Here is a 22,458-nt window from a genome sequence, read left to right on the forward strand (position 1 = left end):
CCTCTGATGGAATGAAATGTTCTCAATGCCTTCAGATCGAACTGATACCTCAGCTTCTCTCTAGCTTCATGTCCACAAACTTCAGCATTTCGCTTCCTTGTCTCTTCATCTTCCCCTTTCTGGATTTCAGCTTCTGCCTGTTAAATCACACACAAAATGAGATGATTAAAAGATCACTCATTACAAACAGAAAGCGCAAAACACAATCAAATATGCTACTGAAAACAATACAGTTAAGTGGACATTGTTACATATACCTTACCCATTTCATACCTACCGTACATAGAAAATGAAGTGTGCAGTAATGAAAGGAAACATCCTCATATGAAGCATGTAGTAATGAAAGGAAACATCCTCATATTGACCAGTGAACGAGCTTGGAGGAAGTACAAAAATGTTCGTCTGAATTTATCGTTGGCCTTGGGAAAATGACATTCCATCAGTTTCCATCTTACCTCCTCTGATGGAATGAAATTTTCTCAATGCCTTCAGATCGAACTGATGCCTCAGCTTCTCTCCAGCTTCATGTCCACAAACTTCACATCAGCATTTCGCTTCCTTGTCTCTTCATCTTCCCCTTCCTGGATTTCAGCTTCTGCCTGTTAAATCACACACAAAATGAGATGATTATAAGATCACACATTACAAACAGAAAGCGCAAAACACAATCAAATATGCTACTGAAAACAATACAGTTAAGTGGACATTGTTACATATGCTTTACCCATTTTGATACCTACTGTACATAGAAAATGAAGCGTGCAGTAATGAAAGGAAACATCCTCATATGAAGCATGTAGTAATGAAAGGAAACATCCTCATATTGACCAGTGAACGAGCTTGGAGGAAGTACAAAAATGTTCGTCTGAATTTATCGTTGGCCTTGGGAAAATGACATTCCATCAGCTTCCATCTTACCTCCTCTGATGGAATGAAATTTTCTCAATGCCTTCAGATCGAACTGATACCTCAGCTTCTCTCCAGCTTCATGTCCACAAACTTCACATCAGCATTTCGCTTCCTTGTCTCTTCATCTTCCCCTTTCTGGATTTCAGCTTCTGCCTGTTAAATCACACACAAAATGAGATGATTATAAGATCACACATTACAAACAGAAAGCGCAAAACACAATCAAATATGCTACTGAAAACAATACAGTTAAGTGGATATTTTACATATACCTTACCCATTTCATACCTACCGTACATAGAAAATGAAGCGTGCAGTAATGAAAGGAAACATCCTCATATGAAGCATGTAGTAATGAAAGGAAACATCCTCATATTGACCAGTGAACGAGCTTGGAGGAAGTACAAAAATGTTCGTCTGAATTTATCGTTGGCCTTGGGAAAATGACATTCCATCAGCTTCCATCATACCTCCTCTGATGGAATGAAATGTTCTCAATGCCTTCAGATCGAACTGATGCCTCAGCTTCTCTCCAGCTTCATGTCCACAAACTTCACATCAGCATTTCGCTTCCTTGTCTCTTCATCTTCCCCTTCCTGGATTTCAGCTTCTGCCTGTTAAATCACACACAAAATGAGATGATTATAAGATCACACATTACAAACAGAAAGCGCAAAACACAATCAAATATGCTACTGAAAACAATACAGTTAAGTGGACATTGTTACATATGCTTTACCCATTTTGATACCTACTGTACATAGAAAATGAAGCGTGCAGTAATGAAAGGAAACATCCTCATATGAAGCATGTAGTAATGAAAGGAAACATCCTCATATTGACCAGTGAACGAGCTTGGAGGAAGTACAAAAATGTTCGTCTGAATTTATCGTTGGCCTTGGGAAAATGACATTCCATCAGCTTCCATCTTACCTCCTCTGATGGAATGAAATTTTCTCAATGCCTTCAGATCGAACTGATACCTCAGCTTCTCTCCAGCTTCATGTCCACAAACTTCACATCAGCATTTCGCTTCCTTGTCTCTTCATCTTCCCCTTTCTGGATTTCAGCTTCTGCCTGTTAAATCACACACAAAATGAGATGATTATAAGATCACACATTACAAACAGAAAGCGCAAAACACAATCAAATATGCTACTGAAAACAATACAGTTAAGTGGATATTTTACATATACCTTACCCATTTCATACCTACCGTACATAGAAAATGAAGCGTGCAGTAATGAAAGGAAACATCCTCATATGAAGCATGTAGTAATGAAAGGAAACATCCTCATATTGACCAGTGAACGAGCTTGGAGGAAGTACAAAAATGTTCGTCTGAATTTATCGTTGGCCTTGGGAAAATGACATTCCATCAGCTTCCATCATACCTCCTCTGATGGAATGAAATGTTCTCAATGCCTTCAGATCGAACTGATGCCTCAGCTTCTCTCCAGCTTCATGTCCACAAACTTCACATCAGCATTTCGCTTCCTTGTCTCTTCATCTTCCCCTTCCTGGATTTCAGCTTCTGCCTGTTAAATCACACACAAAATGAGATGATTATAAGATCACACATTACAAACAGAAAGCGCAAAACACAATCAAATATGCTACTGAAAACAATACAGTTAAGTGGACATTGTTACATATGCTTTACCCATTTTGATACCTACTGTACATAGAAAATGAAGCGTGCAGTAATGAAAGGAAACATCCTCATATGAAGCATGTAGTAATGAAAGGAAACATCCTCATATTGACCAGTGAACGAGCTTGGAGGAAGTACAAAAATGTTCGTCTGAATTTATCGTTGGCCTTGGGAAAATGACATTCCATCAGCTTCCATCTTACCTCCTCTGATGGAATGAAATGTTCTCAATGCCTTCAGATCGAACTGATACCTCACCTTCTCTCCAGCTTCATGTCCACAAACTTCAGCATTTTGCTTTCTTGTCTCTTCATCTTCCCCTTTCTGGATTTCAGCTTCTGCCTGTTAAATCACACACAAAATGAGATGATTATAAGATCACACATTACAAACAGAAAGCGCAAAACACAATCAAATATGCTACTGAAAACAATACAGTTAAGTGGACATTGTTACATATACCTTACCCATTTCATACCTACCGTACATAGAAAATGAAGCGTGCAGTAATGAAGGGAAACATCCTCATATGAAGCATGTAGTAATGAAAGGAAACATCCTCATATTGACCAGTGAACGAGCTTGGAGCAAGTACAAAAATGTTCGTCTGAATTTATCGGTGGCCTTGGGAAAATGACATTCCATCAGCTTCCATCTTACCTCCTCTGATGGAATGAAATGTTCTCAATGCCTTCAGATCGAACTGATACCTCACCTTCTCTCCAGCTTCATGTCCACAAACTTCAGCATTTTGCTTCCTTGTCTCTTCATCTTCCCCTTTCTGGATTTCAGCTTCTGCCTGTTAAATCACACACAAAATGAGATGATTATAAGATCACACATTACAAACAGAAAGCGCAAAACACAATCAAATATGCTACTGAAAACAATACAGTTAAGTGGACATTGTTACATATACCTTACCCATTTCATACCTACCGTACATAGAAAATGAAGCGTGCAGTAATGAAAGGAAACATCCTCATATGAAGCATTGAAGCATGTAGTAATGAAAGGAAACATCCTCATATTGACCAGTGGACGAGCTTGGAGGAAGTACAAAAATGTTTGTCTGAATTTATCGTTGGCCTTGGGAAAATGACATTCCATCAGCTTCCATCTTACCTCCTCTGATGGAATGAAATGTTCTCAATGCCTTCAGATCGAACTGATACCTCACCTTCTCTCCAGCTTCATGTCCACAAACATCAGCATTTCGCTTCCTTGTCTCTTCATCTTCCCCTTTCTGGATTTCAGCTTCTGCCTGTTAAATCACACACAAAATGAGATGATTATAAGATCACACATTACAAACAGAAAGCGCAAAACACAATCAAATATGCTACTGAAAACAATACAGTTAAGTGGACATTGTTACATATACCTTACCCATTTCATACCTACCGTACATAGAAAATGAAGCGTGCAGTAATGAAAGGAAACATCCTCATATGAAGCATGTAGTAATGAAAGGAAACATCCTCATATTGACCAGTGAACGAGCTTGGAGGAAGTACAAAAATGTTCGTCTGAATTTATCGTTGGCCTTGGGAAAATGACATTCCATCAGTTTCCATCTTACCTCCTCTGATGGAATGAAATGTTCTCAATGCCTTCAGATCGAACTGATACCTCAGCTTCTCTCCAGCTTCTTGTCCACAAACTTCACATCAGCATTTCGCTTCCTTGTCTCTTCATCTTCCCCTTCCTGGATTTCAGCTTCTGCCTGTTAAATCACACACAAAATGAGATGATTATAAGATCACACATTACAAACAGAAAGCGCAAAACACAATCAAATATGCTACTGAAAACAATACAGTTAAGTGGACATTGTTACATATGCTTTACCCATTTTGATACCTACTGTACATAGAAAATGAAGCGTGCAGTAATGAAAGGAAACATCCTCATATGAAGCATGTAGTAATGAAAGGAAACATCCTCATATTGACCAGTGAACGAGCTTGGAGGAAGTACAAAAATGTTCGTCTGAATTTATCGTTGGCCTTGGGAAAATGACATTCCATCAGCTTCCATCTTACCTCCTCTGATGGAATGAAATGTTCTCAATGCCTTCAGATCGAACTGATACCTCAGCTTCTCTCCAGATTCATGTCCACAAACTTCAGCATTTCGCTTCCTTGTCTCTTCATCTTCCCCTTTCTGGATTTCAGCTTCTGCCTGTTAAATCACAAACAAAATGAGATGATTATAAGATCACACATTACAAACAGAAAGCGCAAAACACAATCAAATATGCTACTGAAAACAATACAGTTAAGTGGACATTGTTACATATACCTTACCCATTTCATACCTACCGTACATAGAAAATGAAGCGTGCAGTAATGAAAGGAAACATCCTCATATGAAGCATGTAGTAATGAAAGGAAACATCATCATATTGACCAGTGAACGAGCTTGGAGGAAGTACAAAAATGTTCGACTGAATTTATCGTTGGCCTTGGGAAAATGACATTCCATCAGCTTCCATCATACCTCCTCTGATGGAATGAAATGTTCTCAATGCCTTCAGATCGAACTGATACCTCAGCTTCTCTCTAGCTTCATGTCCACAAACTTCAGCATTTCGCTTCCTTGTCTCTTCATCTTCCCCTTTCTGGATTTCAGCTTCTGCCTGTTAAATCACACACAAAATGAGATGATTAAAAGATCACTCATTACAAACAGAAAGCGCAAAACACAATCAAATATGCTACTGAAAACAATACAGTTAAGTGGACATTGTTACATATACCTTACCCATTTCATACCTACCGTACATAGAAAATGAAGTGTGCAGTAATGAAAGGAAACATCCTCATATGAAGCATGTAGTAATGAAAGGAAACATCATCATATTGACCAGTGAACGAGCTTGGAGGAAGTACAAAAATGTTCGTCTGAATTTATCGTTGGCCTTGGGAAAATGACATTCCATCAGTTTCCATCTTACCTCCTCTGATGGAATGAAATTTTCTCAATGCCTTCAGATCGAACTGATACCTCAGCTTCTCTCCAGCTTCATGTCCACAAACTTCACATCAGCATTTCGCTTCCTTGTCTCTTCATCTTCCCCTTTCTGGATTTCAGCTTCTGCCTGTTAAATCACACACAAAATGAGATGATTATAAGATCACACATTACAAACAGAAAGCGCAAAACACAATCAAATATGCTACTGAAAACAATACAGTTAAGTGGATATTTTACATATACCTTACCCATTTCATACCTACCGTACATAGAAAATGAAGCGTGCAGTAATGAAAGGAAACATCCTCATATGAAGCATGTAGTAATGAAAGGAAACATCCTCATATTGACCAGTGAACGAGCTTGGAGGAAGTACAAAAATGTTCGTCTGAATTTATCGTTGGCCTTGGGAAAATGACATTCCATCAGCTTCCATCATACCTCCTCTGATGGAATGAAATGTTCTCAATGCCTTCAGATCGAACTGATGCCTCAGCTTCTCTCCAGCTTCATGTCCACAAACTTCACATCAGCATTTCGCTTCCTTGTCTCTTCATCTTCCTCTTCCTGGATTTCAGCTTCTGCCTGTTAAATCACACACAAAATGAGATGATTATAAGATCACACATTACAAACAGAAAGCGCAAAACACAATCAAATATGCTACTGAAAACAATACAGTTAAGTGGACATTGTTACATATGCTTTACCCATTTTGATACCTACTGTACATAGAAAATGAAGCGTGCAGTAATGAAAGGAAACATCCTCATATGAAGCATGTAGTAATGAAAGGAAACATCCTCATATTGACCAGTGAACGAGCTTGGAGGAAGTACAAAAATGTTCGTCTGAATTTATCGTTGGCCTTGGGAAAATGACATTCCATCAGCTTCCATCTTACCTCCTCTGATGGAATGAAATGTTCTCAATGCCTTCAGATCGAACTGATACCTCAGCTTCTCTCCAGCTTCATGTCCACAAACTTCACATCAGCATTTCGCTTCCTTGTCACTTCAAATTCCCCTTTCTGGATTTCAGCTTCTGCCTGTTAAATCACACACAAAATGAGATGATTATAAGATCACACATTACAAACAGAAAGCGCAAAACACAATCAAATATGCTACTGAAAACAATACAGTTAAGTGCACATTGTTACATATGCCTTACCCATTTCATACCTACCGTACATAGAAAATGAAGCGTGCAGTAATGAAAGGAAACATCCTCATATGAAGCATGTAGTAATGAAAGGAAACATCCTCATATTGACCAGTGAACGAGCTTGGAGGAAGTACAAAAATGTTCATCTGAATTTATCGTTGGCCTTGGGAAAATGACATTCCATCAGCTTCCATCTTACCTCCTCTGATGGAATGAAATGTTCTCAATGCCTTCAGATCGAACTGATACCTCAGCTTCTCTCCAGCTTCATGTCCACAAACTTCACATCAGCATTTCGCTTCCTTGTCTCTTCATCTTCCCCTTTCTGGATTTCAGCTTCTGCCTGTTAAATCACACACAAAATGAGATGATTATAAGATCACACATTACAAAAATGTTCATCTGAATTTACCTCCTCTGACTTCCTCTGAAGTCTTTGAAATCTATGGAAAGGTTTAATCTGCAATTTTGCAACTTCATCCAATATGTAGTGGGAAGCTACCGGGTGCTTCCTTAGCCTGGAAAACATTGAAGACCTGATCTACACATCTAATACCAGTAACAACCCTAATATAGCCTAATACATATTCAATATATAGGCCTACATGACAGTAATAGTATATAACACTAGTACAATAAGTGAAAAAAATATTATGTACAAGATTAAAAAACAACTTCAGAAACAGAAATGTTAAATTATGCATTAATAACGGAAATATGACCCATCATTCAAGCCTTAACAACACCTACCATGTACAACCAACCTTTAATAAGAATTTAACCAACCACAACTTATTTAACCAGGCCAACAGATAACCAACCATTAATAAGACAACCGTTATTATCAGCGTCTTTCTAACGGGACAAATAACACAAAGATAATTATTAACTTTAAATCTTTCATTTTGAATTATATACAGAACTTTAGCGCCCTCCACTGGTAAAACGAGTAGTTCCTTAATCGTTACCATTCGGGTCCACAGTAGCAGCGTTGCCAGATTTTGCGGGAGAAATATGCAACCAGGTGCCAGGTCTATGTAAACAAGCCCGAAACTGCCGAAAGAAGAAGCGACTACAGGCCACAAAACAACGGGTGCGTTCGGAAATGCGCACCGGGAGCGCCTATTAGTTTGCATTGCACAGTGTGCTCAGTGCGCTATTTCCGAACGCGCCCAACGATTCGCGTCGTGAGCTTGTAGTCCAGCTATTTTCAAACAAATTGGGAAAAACGAAAGTCGCTTATAATAAGCGTACATGGCAACCCAAACTGCCATCTAGCAGAGTGCTAGTCTCGCGTAGCCAGACAACTTAGTACCACAAACGTCTAAATCCAAATTTCATTCTGACCCCTCCACGAAAAGGCCTCGTTGTCCTGAACCCTTATCTATCATTGTATACATTATGGATCAATAGTGTGGACTTAGACTGTTATTCGTCTGTGGCATATTCCAGTAATTCCACTGACAACGCGAGACTAGCAGAGGAAAGTCTTGGGAAAGTCCCGGAAAAAGACTGTTGTGATTGGCCGCCCGTGACGTCATCGCGGAATGCATCACTCTCATTGGTCGCAAGCTCACAGACAAAATTCAAAAAATACACAGGCGCTCCCAGGCATAGATGCTCCCAGGGGCGCTCCCAACGTAACGTATCATCGCACCGTTTATTTACGACGTGTAACGTCGTGGTAACCAAAGCAACAGCAAGTCCGCAACGGCGACGTTTCGAATATTAAAAAAAGAAACCAACGTTTTTAATTAGCATAGCCTAATAATCTCTGCTGTTTGAAGAAAAAGGTGTTTGTTGTTCAAATCGGACGTTTTAAATAGGTCGCGGGGACATGAATGATGCACACATTAACACCAGCATCAGTTCACATGACATTCACATGATTACGTCAGTTGCTAGCTTGTCCTGACAAAACAAGGCAGCAAGCTTGCTAGCTAACCTATTACGGTAGCTGAAAATGACACGATCAAAACCATTTCCCAGATTGCAAATGATGAACTGAAAATCGATGGTGCTTTGAGGCCTCAGCCAATGCTAAAATTGTTTGTATGCAATTAAACCAGCAGCACTAACACTAAACACACAAACACCACACACAGAGAAACCAAGTATAAACGAAACGTAATGATTTCTGCCTAACTCTGAAATAACATCATCTACCTGCAAGTAACGGTTCCCGGCCCGGCCTAGCGAACGTCGATTGATTCCCAAGCTTGGAGGGCCATCTGCTGGCGAAACTACTCGTTGACGGTTGCTTGCTCCTCCAGTCCAAATCAACGGTGCGTGTCGTTGTGGTGGTCTGTCTCTGGACTCAATCTGCGAACCCATCGGCAAATAAAGGAAAAACATCGCCCTCCACAGTAGCAGTCAACAACAGTCTGTTTCGAGTCGAGAGACTAGTATGGAGCTCCTCCTGCTGGTTGCTGCTGCTCAGGGTGGTGGCGCTTCGTCGAATGTTTAACTGCGCGTTGGACCCCGACTGTTAAACCCCCGCGCCCAAGCTCGTGATTGGTTGAGAGGCGCCCGTGGCGCGCAGAGCGAATCAGCGTGTGCGTGACTGGCACAGGTGTCGCGCTCACTGGTCCAAACTGTCAAGTTCAAAAATACGTCACACAGGTGCACTGGGCGTGGCTATTTCCCACTCTGTTGAACTACACTGTCGCGTCGCGTCGCCTACATAGTAACCACTAACCACCATAGCAACGGCATATGGACATGATTTATTTATTATTATTATTATTATTATTATTATTATTATTATTATTATTATTATTATTATTATTTGTAGTATTATTATTATTATTATTATTATTATTATTATTATTATTATTATTATTATTATTATTATTATTATTATTATTATTATTGACGCAAATTGTGATTGGCCGGAATGAGATGATGTATGAATGAAGAGCCCTTTGGGTGTGATGTTTCGTTTCTATTTATGCTACGAATAAAGACATCAAGAAAATAATTTCTAATAAATGTCCATCAGAAAATACTTCAATCAATCAATCAATCAATCAATCAAAGTTCAGGCTTATTCACTTCTCAAAGTAAACCACTTGAACATCACCAAATATAGCAAATCTACAAGCTCAAGTCACAGTCTGCCCCTGAGTAAAAGAGAAGAGCGCACCATGTCCAAATTTCCACGAGAAGGCAGTGTGGGGAAAATCGTACCCCCACTAGCTCTCCCTCTTCCTCAGCACCTCTTCCGTTCTGAACAAGGCTCCATCCTTTCCCTAGTGGCGTCAGCGTACCACACTGTCTGACAAAATGTCACTTTATAATTTCAAGAAGATTATGGTGGTTCCTACCGCAAAGGTACGTTTTTCGCTTACAATCACGTTTCGTAAACGGCCGGAGATGATACCGCTGCTTTGGTTTTGTGATTTTCTTACTTTCTTTAAGCCGTTTAAATGCCAGTCAGTTGTCCGAGTTCAGACACGTGTTGTGGTAGCATTGCGTACTGTGGAAAACAGACACGTTACACATAACATAGCACTAGCAGTGTGTTGTTGACGTGAACGGACATTTAAATTTGTCGGGCGATACTGAAGAAGGTAGTTGCTGTGCGTTGTAGCGATACTGACTATCCGATAGTGTTTATTTATGGCAGTGACGGATACAATAACATAAGTTAGAGCTAGCTATGTGGCTATAGTAGCTCTGATCTAGAGCGTTAGCAAGTTCTCCTGAACCAGTGCTAAGCTAAGTGTAACTTCCTAAGTAGTGGCATGCTGTCTAATGAATATGAATAGTGCAGTGGGGACAGTGACTTTTGACTGTTTTGTTTGTAGCTCAATGGTTTTAATCTCCGATCGGATATTGATGTTCATTTGGGATTCAAAGGAGCTTTATTGGCATGAGAAAACAAACGTTTACATTGCCAAAGCAAGTACAATACATTAAAAACAGTTGAAAATGGGGAAAGTATATACAGTTGGAGGGGGTACAGCATTTTATAAACAGCTATGTCACATTGCATCGTTATATATAATGTTATAACAGGGTATAAAGCTTTTTTTTAAACAAATAGATACACACACCGACACCACCAAAGATCCCGTGGTATGCTGCTAACTGAAACCGTATTCAAATATTTTAGATACTCAAAACTGTGTTCCAACTGGGTCTCAGTATTGCTATCCAGACTGTACATTAACTTAAAATAAAAAAATTGACACCACTTATGAGCTCACATGCTTGCAAAATGTTGCAATGGTGGAAACATTACAGATGTAAACTCTTTTATAAAATGTAAACCATGACCTCTGGCCGATGACATGAAGTGGTACCTGATGTTCTGCATTGCTAGTAGTTGTTCAATGGGGCAGCAAGCACCATTGTCACCCATCTAACGCTGCTCTCCTTCCTCCATACAGGATTTCATCGACTTGACTTTATCTAAAACGCAGCGGAAGACTCCCACTGTGGTACACAAACATTACCAGATCCATCGCATTCGACACTTCTACATGCGCAAAGTTAAATACACACAGCAGAACTACCATGACAGACTCAGCCAAATCCTCACCGACTTCCCCAAGCTGGATGTAAGTTAAAGAAATATAAACTCTACCCCTCTCCCTTTTCTACCATTCCTGTGCATGATTAAGGGCTATACCAATACACTGGGCTCCACTTTCATCTGTCTCTCATATGCTGTAGCAAGATTATTACATGGTGGTGGTTGTTGTTGTTGTTGGATTACAGGAATTACATCTGGGTGCTATCTGTGCTATGGATGGTCATAATAACAAATAAAATAAAAGGCTGCTGACAAAATTAATCCTATCTCAACTTCTCAAGGTGTGTGTGTGTGTGTGTGTGTGTGTGTGTGTGTGTGTGTGTGTGTGTGTGTGTGTGTGTGTGTGTGTGTGTGTGTGTGTGTGTGTGTGTGTGTGCGCGCTGCGACACAGTTGTTATGACTTATACAGGTGTTATTGTTTTCTTTTTCTTCAGGATATCCATCCATTCTATGCCGACTTGATGAACGTGTTGTATGATAAAGACCATTACAAACTGGCTTTGGGTCAGATTAACATTGCCAAGAATTTGATTGACAAGTAAGTGTGTGTGTGTGTGTGTGTGTGTGTGTGTGTGTGTGCAAGTCATTTTAAGGTCAATTGCATTTTCAATGACTTGCTTCGAGGAATTTATAAAGAGCACTCTCTAAACACATAACATGTTTAACCATTTTCAACCTATCATCCTAATTTGGTGCATTATAGATTAAATTGTCAAATGATTTATGTTTTCCCCCCCTCCAAAATAGCACATGTACAAGCGCACAACTCGATGCGATGAGACGTATTGTGAGCTAATAGACAATTGTACTGTTGGAATGTTGTAAACTTTTTGCAAAACTAGTATTTATTTTAAAATATTTTGCTGTGTCTGTGTCTTTAATTTATTGTAGTGTGAATTTACTTTTTCTAATGCCACTTGTGTCTCTTCAGCGTGGCCAAAGACTATGTTCGTCTGATGAAGTACGGAGACTCTCTGTACCGCTGTAAACAGCTGAAGAGGGCAGCCCTGGGGCGTATGTGCACCATCCTCAAGCGACAGAAGCAGAGCCTTGAGTACCTGGAACAAGGTATTGTTAAAGATAATACATTTGTATCTCTCTTTACATTTTTACAAAATGTCAAAGTTCTAGGTTTAATAATAGTGGCATAAAAATAGCAACGGTAAAAACATAAGACCCGCTTGTAAAACGAATTAAATTCAAAGAAAATGCTTTTTTTTATTAAACATGTATGTTTCTAGTCCATTTTTAAAAGCGTTGGTAGACTGTGGGGTTCTGAAGTGTTTGGGGAGGGCATTCCATAGATGTGGGGCATTGGAGCAGAAGGCATGTTACTGTGTGTTTGTGTGTTGTTTAGTCTTGTATACATTTGTTATACTTCTTTGTCCTGAAAATTCTGTTTTTGTTTCTTTGAGGAGACATTTAAAATAACCTTCCTCCCTCACTTTGTGCTGTTTCTTTGTTTTTATTTTTTTGACAGTCCGTCAGCATCTGTCACGTCTGCCTTCCATTGACCCCAACACAAGAACCCTTCTGCTTTGTGGTTACCCAAATGTCGGCAAGTCCAGCTTCATCAACAAGGTATGCAGACATATTGGAATACGTGTGAAAAATTATTCTCAGACTGGAGTCTTTCGGATACAGTGGAAACATTTTTAAATGTTGTCCTTTCATATGTTGTATGTGGCACTTCTTTATGAATGAACACTTTACTGATGAACACTCGTGTCTACACATTCTACAGTACACACAGAGGCACACCCCTATGCTACAAATGTTCAGGGGATGGTCCAGCCTAAACGTGTACTTGTGTAGGCTGTCTAAATGATAAGCAGTTCACTGGCATCATCTGCGTAAACAACGGCAGCCATGCTTTGCTGCCATATTGCAATTCCGACATGCAAAGGATAAAAGAAAGTCTATGATGTCATCATAACACCACACACTGTAGCGAGTAGCCTTCTACCCTCTACTCTCAACTCTAACCAGTGTAACAATAACTGCTATTTCTGAGTTCATAACCATCATATTAGGCGATAAGGCTACACCAGTTTGCATGCCTGTTATTGTTGATTTAATATAAATCACCAAATCACTGTCCATTTAGAGACAAGCCTACTGTAATCTTAATACATCCTTTAGAATCTGCTTCACAAGAACATTATTGTGTAAAGTACTGTGAAAATAAATGTGACAGGCATAGATTATCAACTACACATGGCACCTGTGTCTTCTGTCTATTGTTATGCATATCATTTATTTTACTTTATTTTGTATTTTATTTATTAACACAGCATTTTTGTACTTAGAGGTGAAGTATTTATAAAGATGGTTAAATCCAATCAGCCAAAGGGGACAGCTACCTCAGACAGTCACTCCCACACAACACTAGCCAGAACAGAAGTGGCTGACAGCAGAATAGCATGGGAATAGATTTAAAGTGAACACGTTCATGTGACATGCCTGTGTGCGTTGATTAAAATAACATACAAAATATGAATTAATTGTTTGCCGGTCTCGTATTAGAATAGCCTTTTGTGGACAGCTATAAAATTAACTTTTAACACTCTAACATGGTGTGAAATGTTTTCCTCAGGTCACCAGGGCCGATGTTGACGTGCAGCCCTATGCTTTCACCACCAAGTCCTTGTTTGTGGGCCACATGGACTACAAGTATCTTCGCTGGCAGGTAACATGGTGGTTATTGCTCTGTAAAATCATAGTGTTAATGGACCCATAAATGTTCCATTTGCAAGCTCTTCTTTTTTTTCTTTTTCTTTTCTTTTTATCCCACGAACCCATTTTTTCACCCAGTGTCAATTATCTATGTAATCCTGGGCGCTACACTTCCTCTGCCAACCACAGCAGACTGACTTCATGCTTCCTTCTATGCATGAGGAGTCCAAGCTGCTTCTTTTCACCTGACAGGGGGGAGTTTCCCCGGCCGAATGTAGCGCGTGGAAGGAACACGTTATTCCGACCAGTTCTTTCCCCTCCATCAGGCTCCCCGGCTTGCCAGGGGGAGGTAGTTTAGAGACTTTTGTGAGGGTGCAAGCTCTTCTGGCTTAAATTCACACTATTGAAGTGCTGAACTGTTGTATTGAGGCTGTCTAGTGTGTAGTGCAATGAATACAATGGTGAGAAGTAGGAAACAAACATACAAGGACACATTTAGGATTAACGTTAATGCGTTCAGGTGACTAGCAATGATTTATTCAAGAGAGGCCGCACTTTGGGGTCCTGGCGGGGAGTTCAGTTGACTTTCTTCTTTCTAAACACAGCATGTGTCTCTACTGTCTCCAGGTTGTGGACACACCCGGCATCCTGGACCACCCCCTGGAGGAGAGGAACACCATTGAGATGCAGGCCATCACGGCACTGGCCCACCTGCGCTCGGCCGTGCTGTACATCATGGACGTGTCGGAGCAGTGCGGTAACACGTTGCCTCAGCAGCTGGAGCTCTTCAACAGCATCAGACCGCTCTTTGCTAACAAGGTACGCACTCACACACTCATCACACTCAGTACGCGATTGTTGTCAAATAGCTGGTGCACCTATTAATCACTACCTCACTTGGTGTTTACTGCTAAATGCAAATGTTTCAAGATGGGACTGATTTCTGAAAGTGAAAAGCTGCTGTTGTCTTGTTCCGCCAGCCTTTGCTTGTTGTGGCCAACAAATGTGATGTGAAGAAGATCAGTGAGCTGACTGAGGAAAACCAGGTGAGTACTTTCAGCCTCGGGCCCCAAATCAGCTGTATGGTGGACACATTTGCAAACTAGAATACACACAATAGGCTTTGGCGGTATCTATGTTTTTTATATCATCATACCCTTTTGACACTACTGAGGTGTGTGTGACAGTTGTGTGTTTAAAAAGAATTATAAACGATATGTTATTTATTTTTTCATGTTATTTGTTTTGTTTTATATAAGCGCTGTAGTGATACACGTTTCTGTGTCAGAGACCAACACACTGGAATACTGAACAGAGATGATATTTTGTAGGAAGAGATGTTGACTCAGTTCAGATCAAACTGCCCTCTGTTGGTGCATTCTGTGCACTACAATAATACAGAAACACTGTACCAATAGAAAGAGGAATGACGGTATTGAAAATCATACAGTTTGTATTTATACCTCCCAGTCCCAAGCCTAGTGCACTAGAGATTCAATGTTATTTAAATGTTCTCTATGAGCTGAGTAGAATAGAATATCATGTATTGATGACCAGCTCACTACCTGTAATTTAGACGTTTGCCCTGTTTGCTTTGAGGTGAACTTTGGTCAAAGCAGTCAGCAACTCGGCATTGTCTGAACCGCTCAGAATTGATATGGTTTTCATCTGCGCTACTTAAAACTGACATGTCCAAAGCTTATGACCCTAAGCATGTCCTTTATTTTGGCAGAAAATCTTTGCAGACATCGCTGCTGAAGGTATCCCTGTTATTGAGACCAGCACCCTGACAGAGGAGGGGGTGATGAAGGTGAAGACAGAGGTAAGTTCATCAGACATTAGAGTTGGAGTAATTAATGTTTTGAGTGCCGTACAGTAAAGCCATTTATTGATCCCTTATTGACCTTCTGGTGGAGAAAATGCGTTCTGCTCCATATGTCTATCTCTGTCTGCAGCTACGGTTTCATACTACTAGGTTGAGCCTCATATTTATTTTTGCATGCTGACAGCAGGTTAAGCACCTGGCTGAATATGCCGAAGTCTGTCAGTGACAACTATGTAATTGTCTTGAATTCATAATAACAGAGCAATCAACCGCCATGGGATAAGCATCCCAGTATATTTTAAGGCATTAAAAACACATTAGATATGTCACATTGCATTCAGAGACCTTCCAATACATGGGTCTTGATGATAAATATTCTAACATGTTTCTCTCTGTTTCCCAGGCATGTGACAAGCTCCTTGCCCACCGTGTTGACGGCAAGATGAGAGGGAAGAAGGTCCACGATGTTCTCAACAGACTCCACCTGGCCGTGCCCTCCAAGAGAGACGAGAAGGTAACACACCCTCTGTTCTGTCTCCAAAGGGCGGCTTTGATCAGAATCTTTTTGATTTTTGGAATGTCAGACTCTGCTCAGAGACAGCGTTTTGCCAGATTAAAAAACTCACACCCGTGTGATGCGAGGGGCGCTATTATCATCATAAATCATCTCATTCTGACCAATCACAATTTGTTTTCCATCTTCACTTTTGTCTTCAATGTTTGTGTTTACACAAACCCGGAAAGCTGGGCATAGGAGGAGCTAGCGGCCCCTCAAAAATATTGAATTGAACCTTTTCCCTAAAGGGGTCAAAATTACACCTCACACTGAAAGTGAGGCTCTGAAGGCAGTAGTTTTGTTTAAATGTTAGTAGTGCTTAAATGTCAGCCAAAGCCAAAATTGTAATCAAGATATTTGTATTAATTGTGCAGCCCATGTTTGGTGTCACTGCTCACACAGGCTGCACACTCTGGCATGTTAACATGAGCATCACATGCATGCTGCACAAACTTCCTCAAAAGCTCAACCTAGTGCTATAACCAGAATGGTTGCCATAACCTTTTCTTCTGGTGTTGTCATTTCTCATGTCTTTTTTTTTTTTTATCAGGTGAGGCTGCCATTTATCCCAGAGGGAGCTTTGAATCGCAGAAAGGCTATGGAGGTGGACGGACCCAAACGCAAAACGGTATGTAATGCCCCTTAACCGAATCAAAGTTCACCATTATATGACCCTTGAAATCCAGTAGCACAAAACTTGGTTATATATCAACAATGAAATGTCAAAGTTAATGGATATTGCAATAAAACATAATGTTATGAATACAATTTGCTTAGCTTAGCTAAAGAGCTACTGCTTGTTTTATTCAGGAGAAGTAGTTAAAGTTCAAGTTCAAGTTAAAATTGAGTGTGCAGTCTCATTTTCAGTCAATTCAAATCTTCCATTTAGGGTTTCATATCAATTAGATTTTTTTATTGACAATGGAAAAATAATACGATACATTGCCTTTTTATTTTGAAGGCTGTATTGTCATTGCATTTGTAAGGAATTTGTTAACAACCCATGCAACCCAACCACTGGTGTGAGTGTACTTTTTGGATGTTTATATAAATTCATACCTCCTCGTAAAACCTCAGAGGTATGACAAAGCCTTTGGTAGTAGTAGAATCGGCTATAGACTTTCATTGACTAACTCTTTCTCCTTTTATTCTTTTCATAAAACTTAATTTCATTCTGTGTAGGAGAGAGACCTGGAGATGGAGCTTGGAGATGATTACATTCTGGACCTGCAGAGTAAGTGATGATCACTGTATTAATTTGTAACACTTGAACTTCATGATGTTCATCTCTATCTATTAGCGATGCATGTTTACAGTATCCTTTGTATTTGTCCTCACATAAACTGTAAACTCCTCAGTGTTCATTTAACTCTGAGTGTGCAAATTAAACACTCAGTAAATGTAGAAGGCATGTATAGTACCGGCATGAGGCATCTGCTTACCGCGTTGTTTGTTTGCAGAATACTGGGATCTCATGAATGCAGAAGAGAAACAGGATAAGATTCCTGAGATCTGGGAGGGTCATAACATTGCCGATTACATCGACCCTGACATCATGACGGTGAGCACAAGAAACACCACAGAATTCCTCTCCATTAGTACTGTACTGTTGTGCGGAAATGTGAATCGGTAGACTGGATAATTGGATATTTCCGATGCACAAGAGTATACATTAACCATAACCTGAACCATTCTTTATTATAATTTGTTTAATTTCTTTGAAAAATTATCACAATCATAATCATTCGTCTGCAATCTTGTTCAAGAATCACCCTGAATGATCTTTATTGCATTTCCAATATTCATTATCAAGTGCATTCATAATCATAACATAAAACTTAAAAAAGCAGGCCGGGCAGCCAACCCTGCACCCTAGTGGTCAAAAAGGGAAATTATCTCATTTCCATTCGATACCTGTTGAGAGTACAGGTATGTTATGTTTATGTTATCAACCAAGAGCTCAATATGTAACTATGTCAATATGCTCTAGGGCAGGGGTGCCCACACTTTTCTGACTTGAGAGCTACTTTCAAAATTCATTTTGTGTATATAACTTTGTAATGCTACTGATGTTTGTGTGCAACACTCTTGAAAGTATTGCATTGTTGGTTTGAGCAGATGGGCTCTTTTTATATATTTATTTACATTCTATATTTTTAGGGGCATGTCATGTGGTCTACCTACCTGAACAGCCTTTGTGATCTACTGCTAGTTCACCATCTACCATCTACCTGCTCTTTCAAATGCATTAAAACGCATTGATAACGTAACTAATTAATGGCTTCCTTGAAAATCAAGCAAACCCCTGTATTCTTTGGAAAAATGGGTCAGTCGGTAGGCTGAATGTACCAGACCACCATTATTATTATTTTATTTTTTCTGTTTAAAAAAACATAATGGCGTTTACTCCTCTGTCCTTCTCAATCTGTTCCTGTCTCTCTCTCCCTGCCCCCGTCCTGCCCTCTGTACAGAAACTGGAGGATTTGGAAAAAGAGGAGGAGTTGAAGGAGCAAGCCGGGGAGTACGATGACGATGAGGAGAGTGAAGATGAGGAGATGCAGGAGATCCGAGCACTAGCCAAGCAGATCCGAAACAAGAAACAGCTCAAGGTCCTGCAATCCAAGGAGAAGGACATCCATGGGCCACGCATGCCCAGGACCAAGACCAAGGTGGCCACATGTTCACCCTGTGCCGAAATCTCAATGAGTTTCGATCAGTGGTTCTCAAATGTTTAATTTTCAAGGATCCCCAAATTCTGAGGGTATAGAAATGGAACCAAACGGATCCCTAAGTGTCCATTTGGTGTTCCGTTTGCACACTTTGAGTTACAGACCTTATAAAGGGTTAAAGTTCTTTGTAATTTTTAACATCCACCTCTGTATAAAATAAAGCCATTTGTAAACATTTGTGGTGCATTAAACCTTTGTAACCAACCCGTTTGTTTTGTTGCAGGTTGAAAGAAAGGTCCTGGAGAAGGAAATGGGTGACCTTGGTCTGGACATGACTAACAAAGATGATGTATGCTGTCCACACACTAGCACATTGCTACACTCCTTACATGATAATGATGTTTATGTTTATTGTACATTTATATTATGCCAATGGCCACATACAATACTCATTTGTGATTGATAGGTGCTGGTTACACCTTAAATATAATAAACACACTGTCAGTACGTGAAATTATTTTGTTAAAATAAGCGTTTAATAGCTCTATAGAGTGTTACGTAATGGGTGTATCCCTGTCTCTCCAGCTCTAGTAAACAGGAAATGTATTTTCACGTCAGGTCATACCAATTTGATCCATTCACCATCCATTCACCAGAGAAAGAGAAATTACACAACACAATGACACAAAGTGAGCGGACACAATTGAAGCTGATAAATGAGTACTTTCTCCTGATTGGCTGAAAATGGTAAACCACCTGAAAATGTATTTTCCATTCAATAACAGGGGTCTCCTCTCTCCGGCTCTTTAATAAGCACTAGCAATGAGTACCAAAACATATTACTTATATAATTATGAAAGTAAATAATTGCGAACGCAGTGAGCATTTACTATGAGACCCAGCAGATCACGTCTGTGTGTGTGTGTGTCTGTGTGTGTGTCTGTGTGTGTGTCACGCTGTAACACCACCCGCCCACCACCAGAGGGCGCAGCTGTATCACACACAAAAACACACACACACATGCACGCACGCGCACACACACGCACGCACGCACGCACGCACGCACGCACACACACACAAAAAACTTAACTTAAAAAAAAACTTAACTTAAAAAAAAACTTAACTTAAAAAAAAAACGTAAAAAGGAAAAACGCACACACACAAAAAACTTAACTTAAAAAAATACTTAACTTAAAAAAAAAAAAAAAACTTAAAAAGGAAAAGCTTTAGGAAAAACTTTAAAAAAAACTTAACTTAAAAAAAAAACTTAACTTAAAAAAAAAAAAAAAAACTTAAAGGAAAAGCTTTAAGGAAAAACTTAAAACAAACTTAACTTAAGAAAAATCTTAAACACAAAAAAAAGAGAACTTAAAAAAACCTTAAAAAATTACGTAATTTATTCTAATTGTTGTTTTTGCAATTCACGAGCTGCGTTCGCTTCCCGCGTTCGCGCGTCTTACTTGTTATAACCACAGCCTCTCTTTTCTTTAATAAATGGCCATAGTACTCTAAGCTAAGGTCTCACCTCACAGTCAATTATTGCATTTATGTAAATGCATTATTATTGAATATTTTCCCTCCATCTTCTTTCAGAGCCATTATGTTGAAAATGCCCGGCGGTCTCGCAGCGTTGTTGCTAAGAAACGCAAGCGTGAGGCCTCTGCCCAGCCCATCTCTAGAACCCGAAGTCAGAGCGCCTCCCGCCCACCTCGAGACCAGTCTGGCGTACGAGATCCCAAGGTATTCACTGACCCACGCACACAAACACACAGTGTAATATGGTTGCATATCATTAATTACCATATAATTATCTGCAAAACTATCCAGACATACAGTGTATTTAAGAAGTCATGGGTTACTACCACTTGATTCAACTGTGCAGTTAGAAGGATCATTTTATCCAGACATTGATTTGACTCCCGTCGCTGTGTCCCATGACACAATGTTGAAAATAATTAATCTAGTTTACTAGATTAATTACCCTTGTTCCATTTTGAGAGGTAGTGGAGGCTTGACAACTCATTTTGTTTTTTGTTTTCTCAGATGGCGAGGATGGCGAGGAAGATGATGAAGAAGTCCCAGAAAGACATGATCAGGGAGGGAAGGAAAGGCGAGGGAGACCGACACATCTACGACCTCAAACCCAAGCACCTCCTGGCAGGGAAGAGGACAAATGGTACCAACGATCGCAGATAAACTCTCCCCCCCAACCTTGTCTCTGGACTGTCAGGCTCTGGACTCTGACGTTGTACCAGTACACCTATGTTTTTTCATGAGCCTTTCCCTCATTCAGATCCAGCTCTTGTCCCAAGAAAGTGGAACATATTCGGCATGTTTAACATTCTTCCTGTGGGGCGTTGTATGTGTGATGTTGGGGTGTCGCCATGGAGGGCTGTGGCAACATAACTACACAACAGCAGTGGTTCTCTACTCTGGTCCTGGGGACACGGAGTGCATCTGATTTGCTGCCAAATCTGGGAGTAAGTTAGACCAGGGACACCAGATGAAGGCAGTGAACTAACTGTAGAATAGAAAGTTGTGTGTGTCTTCTGGGCTGGAGTTGAGACATACTGCACAACAGATTCTATAGAAAACCATAGACCCCCCCCCACTTCGGTAACCGCTTCGGTGCTTATTAAGGCCTATATACTTTGTTGTATGTCAAATAGCAAAAATAGAAGATCTACAAGTGCAGAGAGTTGTGAGCTTATAGATCTGCTATTTCCAAAAAAAATCTAAATGTGATTACAGTGGTTAATCTCTTCATTTTTTGTTGTGTACTCTACTAGTTTTGTTTAATTTAACAAGTGAATACAATGCCTTCCAACTCATAAGTGAACTTCATCAGTAATGTTTGCTGAAGTTGCAACTTGTTAAAGTGATGGTTCATGGTTGATGGTTGTTTCCAGCACCACATTTCTTCTGCAATATGACTCAACATCTGGGAAGTCAATAAATAACTACTAAAATGACAGCTTGTGTCTCACAGTGAATATTGTCAAAAGGTTTGCTAGTCCGGCAGCCTGGCTTGTGGAGTGGGAAATATTGTCTATATACATACATTCATGAATCCACTTGCTGACCGGCTGTCAGTATTGAGCAATGTTTTTTATAGGGGTTTCTTGTTTTAGTTTGAACAAAAACACTACTTGGGCTAAAAATGGCCATAGCCGTCATGACAAATGTGATGAGGTCTGCACATTTGGGCAAGTGGCTGTTTTTAGCCCACACAAAATGACTTGTCTTCCAGCAATACTTTCAATGGGACAAAACTGGGTGCATATGACAGACCATGTGGTATAGAGGCACAAGGCCACGCGTTCACAATCTGACTACTGGCTTGTCTTGTCTCCATTCGCTGACCCTGGTCTCATACCATGTGACCAATTGACTAAGGCGTGTTGATGGCATACGTACTGTACATGAACACATGAAAGGAGTTCTATACACGTACAGTATATTGGCGCTGCACAAGCTTGGTTA

General features: G+C 40.0%; 1 protein-coding gene across 1 annotated transcript; it reads left to right on the forward strand.

Moving 5' to 3' along the window:
- The first annotated feature begins 9,871 nt into the window (after positions 1-9,871).
- gtpbp4 (GTP binding protein 4) lies at positions 9,872-21,937 on the forward strand. Its single transcript, XM_079530028.1, has 17 exons — positions 9,872-10,042; positions 11,104-11,274; positions 11,684-11,787; positions 12,181-12,317; positions 12,730-12,830; positions 13,846-13,938; positions 14,553-14,744; positions 14,906-14,971; positions 15,658-15,747; positions 16,154-16,264; positions 16,857-16,934; positions 17,489-17,540; positions 17,767-17,867; positions 18,778-18,975; positions 19,259-19,324; positions 20,569-20,715; positions 21,019-21,937. Exons 1-17 carry the CDS (start codon positions 9,995-9,997, stop codon positions 21,169-21,171), a joined length of 1,908 nt encoding a protein of 635 aa, XP_079386154.1. The 5' UTR covers positions 9,872-9,994; the 3' UTR covers positions 21,172-21,937.
- The last annotated feature ends 521 nt before the right edge of the window (positions 21,938-22,458 follow it).

The sequence above is a fragment of the Electrona antarctica genome (genome assembly GCF_951216825.1).
Source record: "Electrona antarctica genome assembly, chromosome: 19".
In the NCBI taxonomy this organism is placed as follows: Eukaryota; Metazoa; Chordata; class Actinopteri; order Myctophiformes; family Myctophidae; genus Electrona; species Electrona antarctica.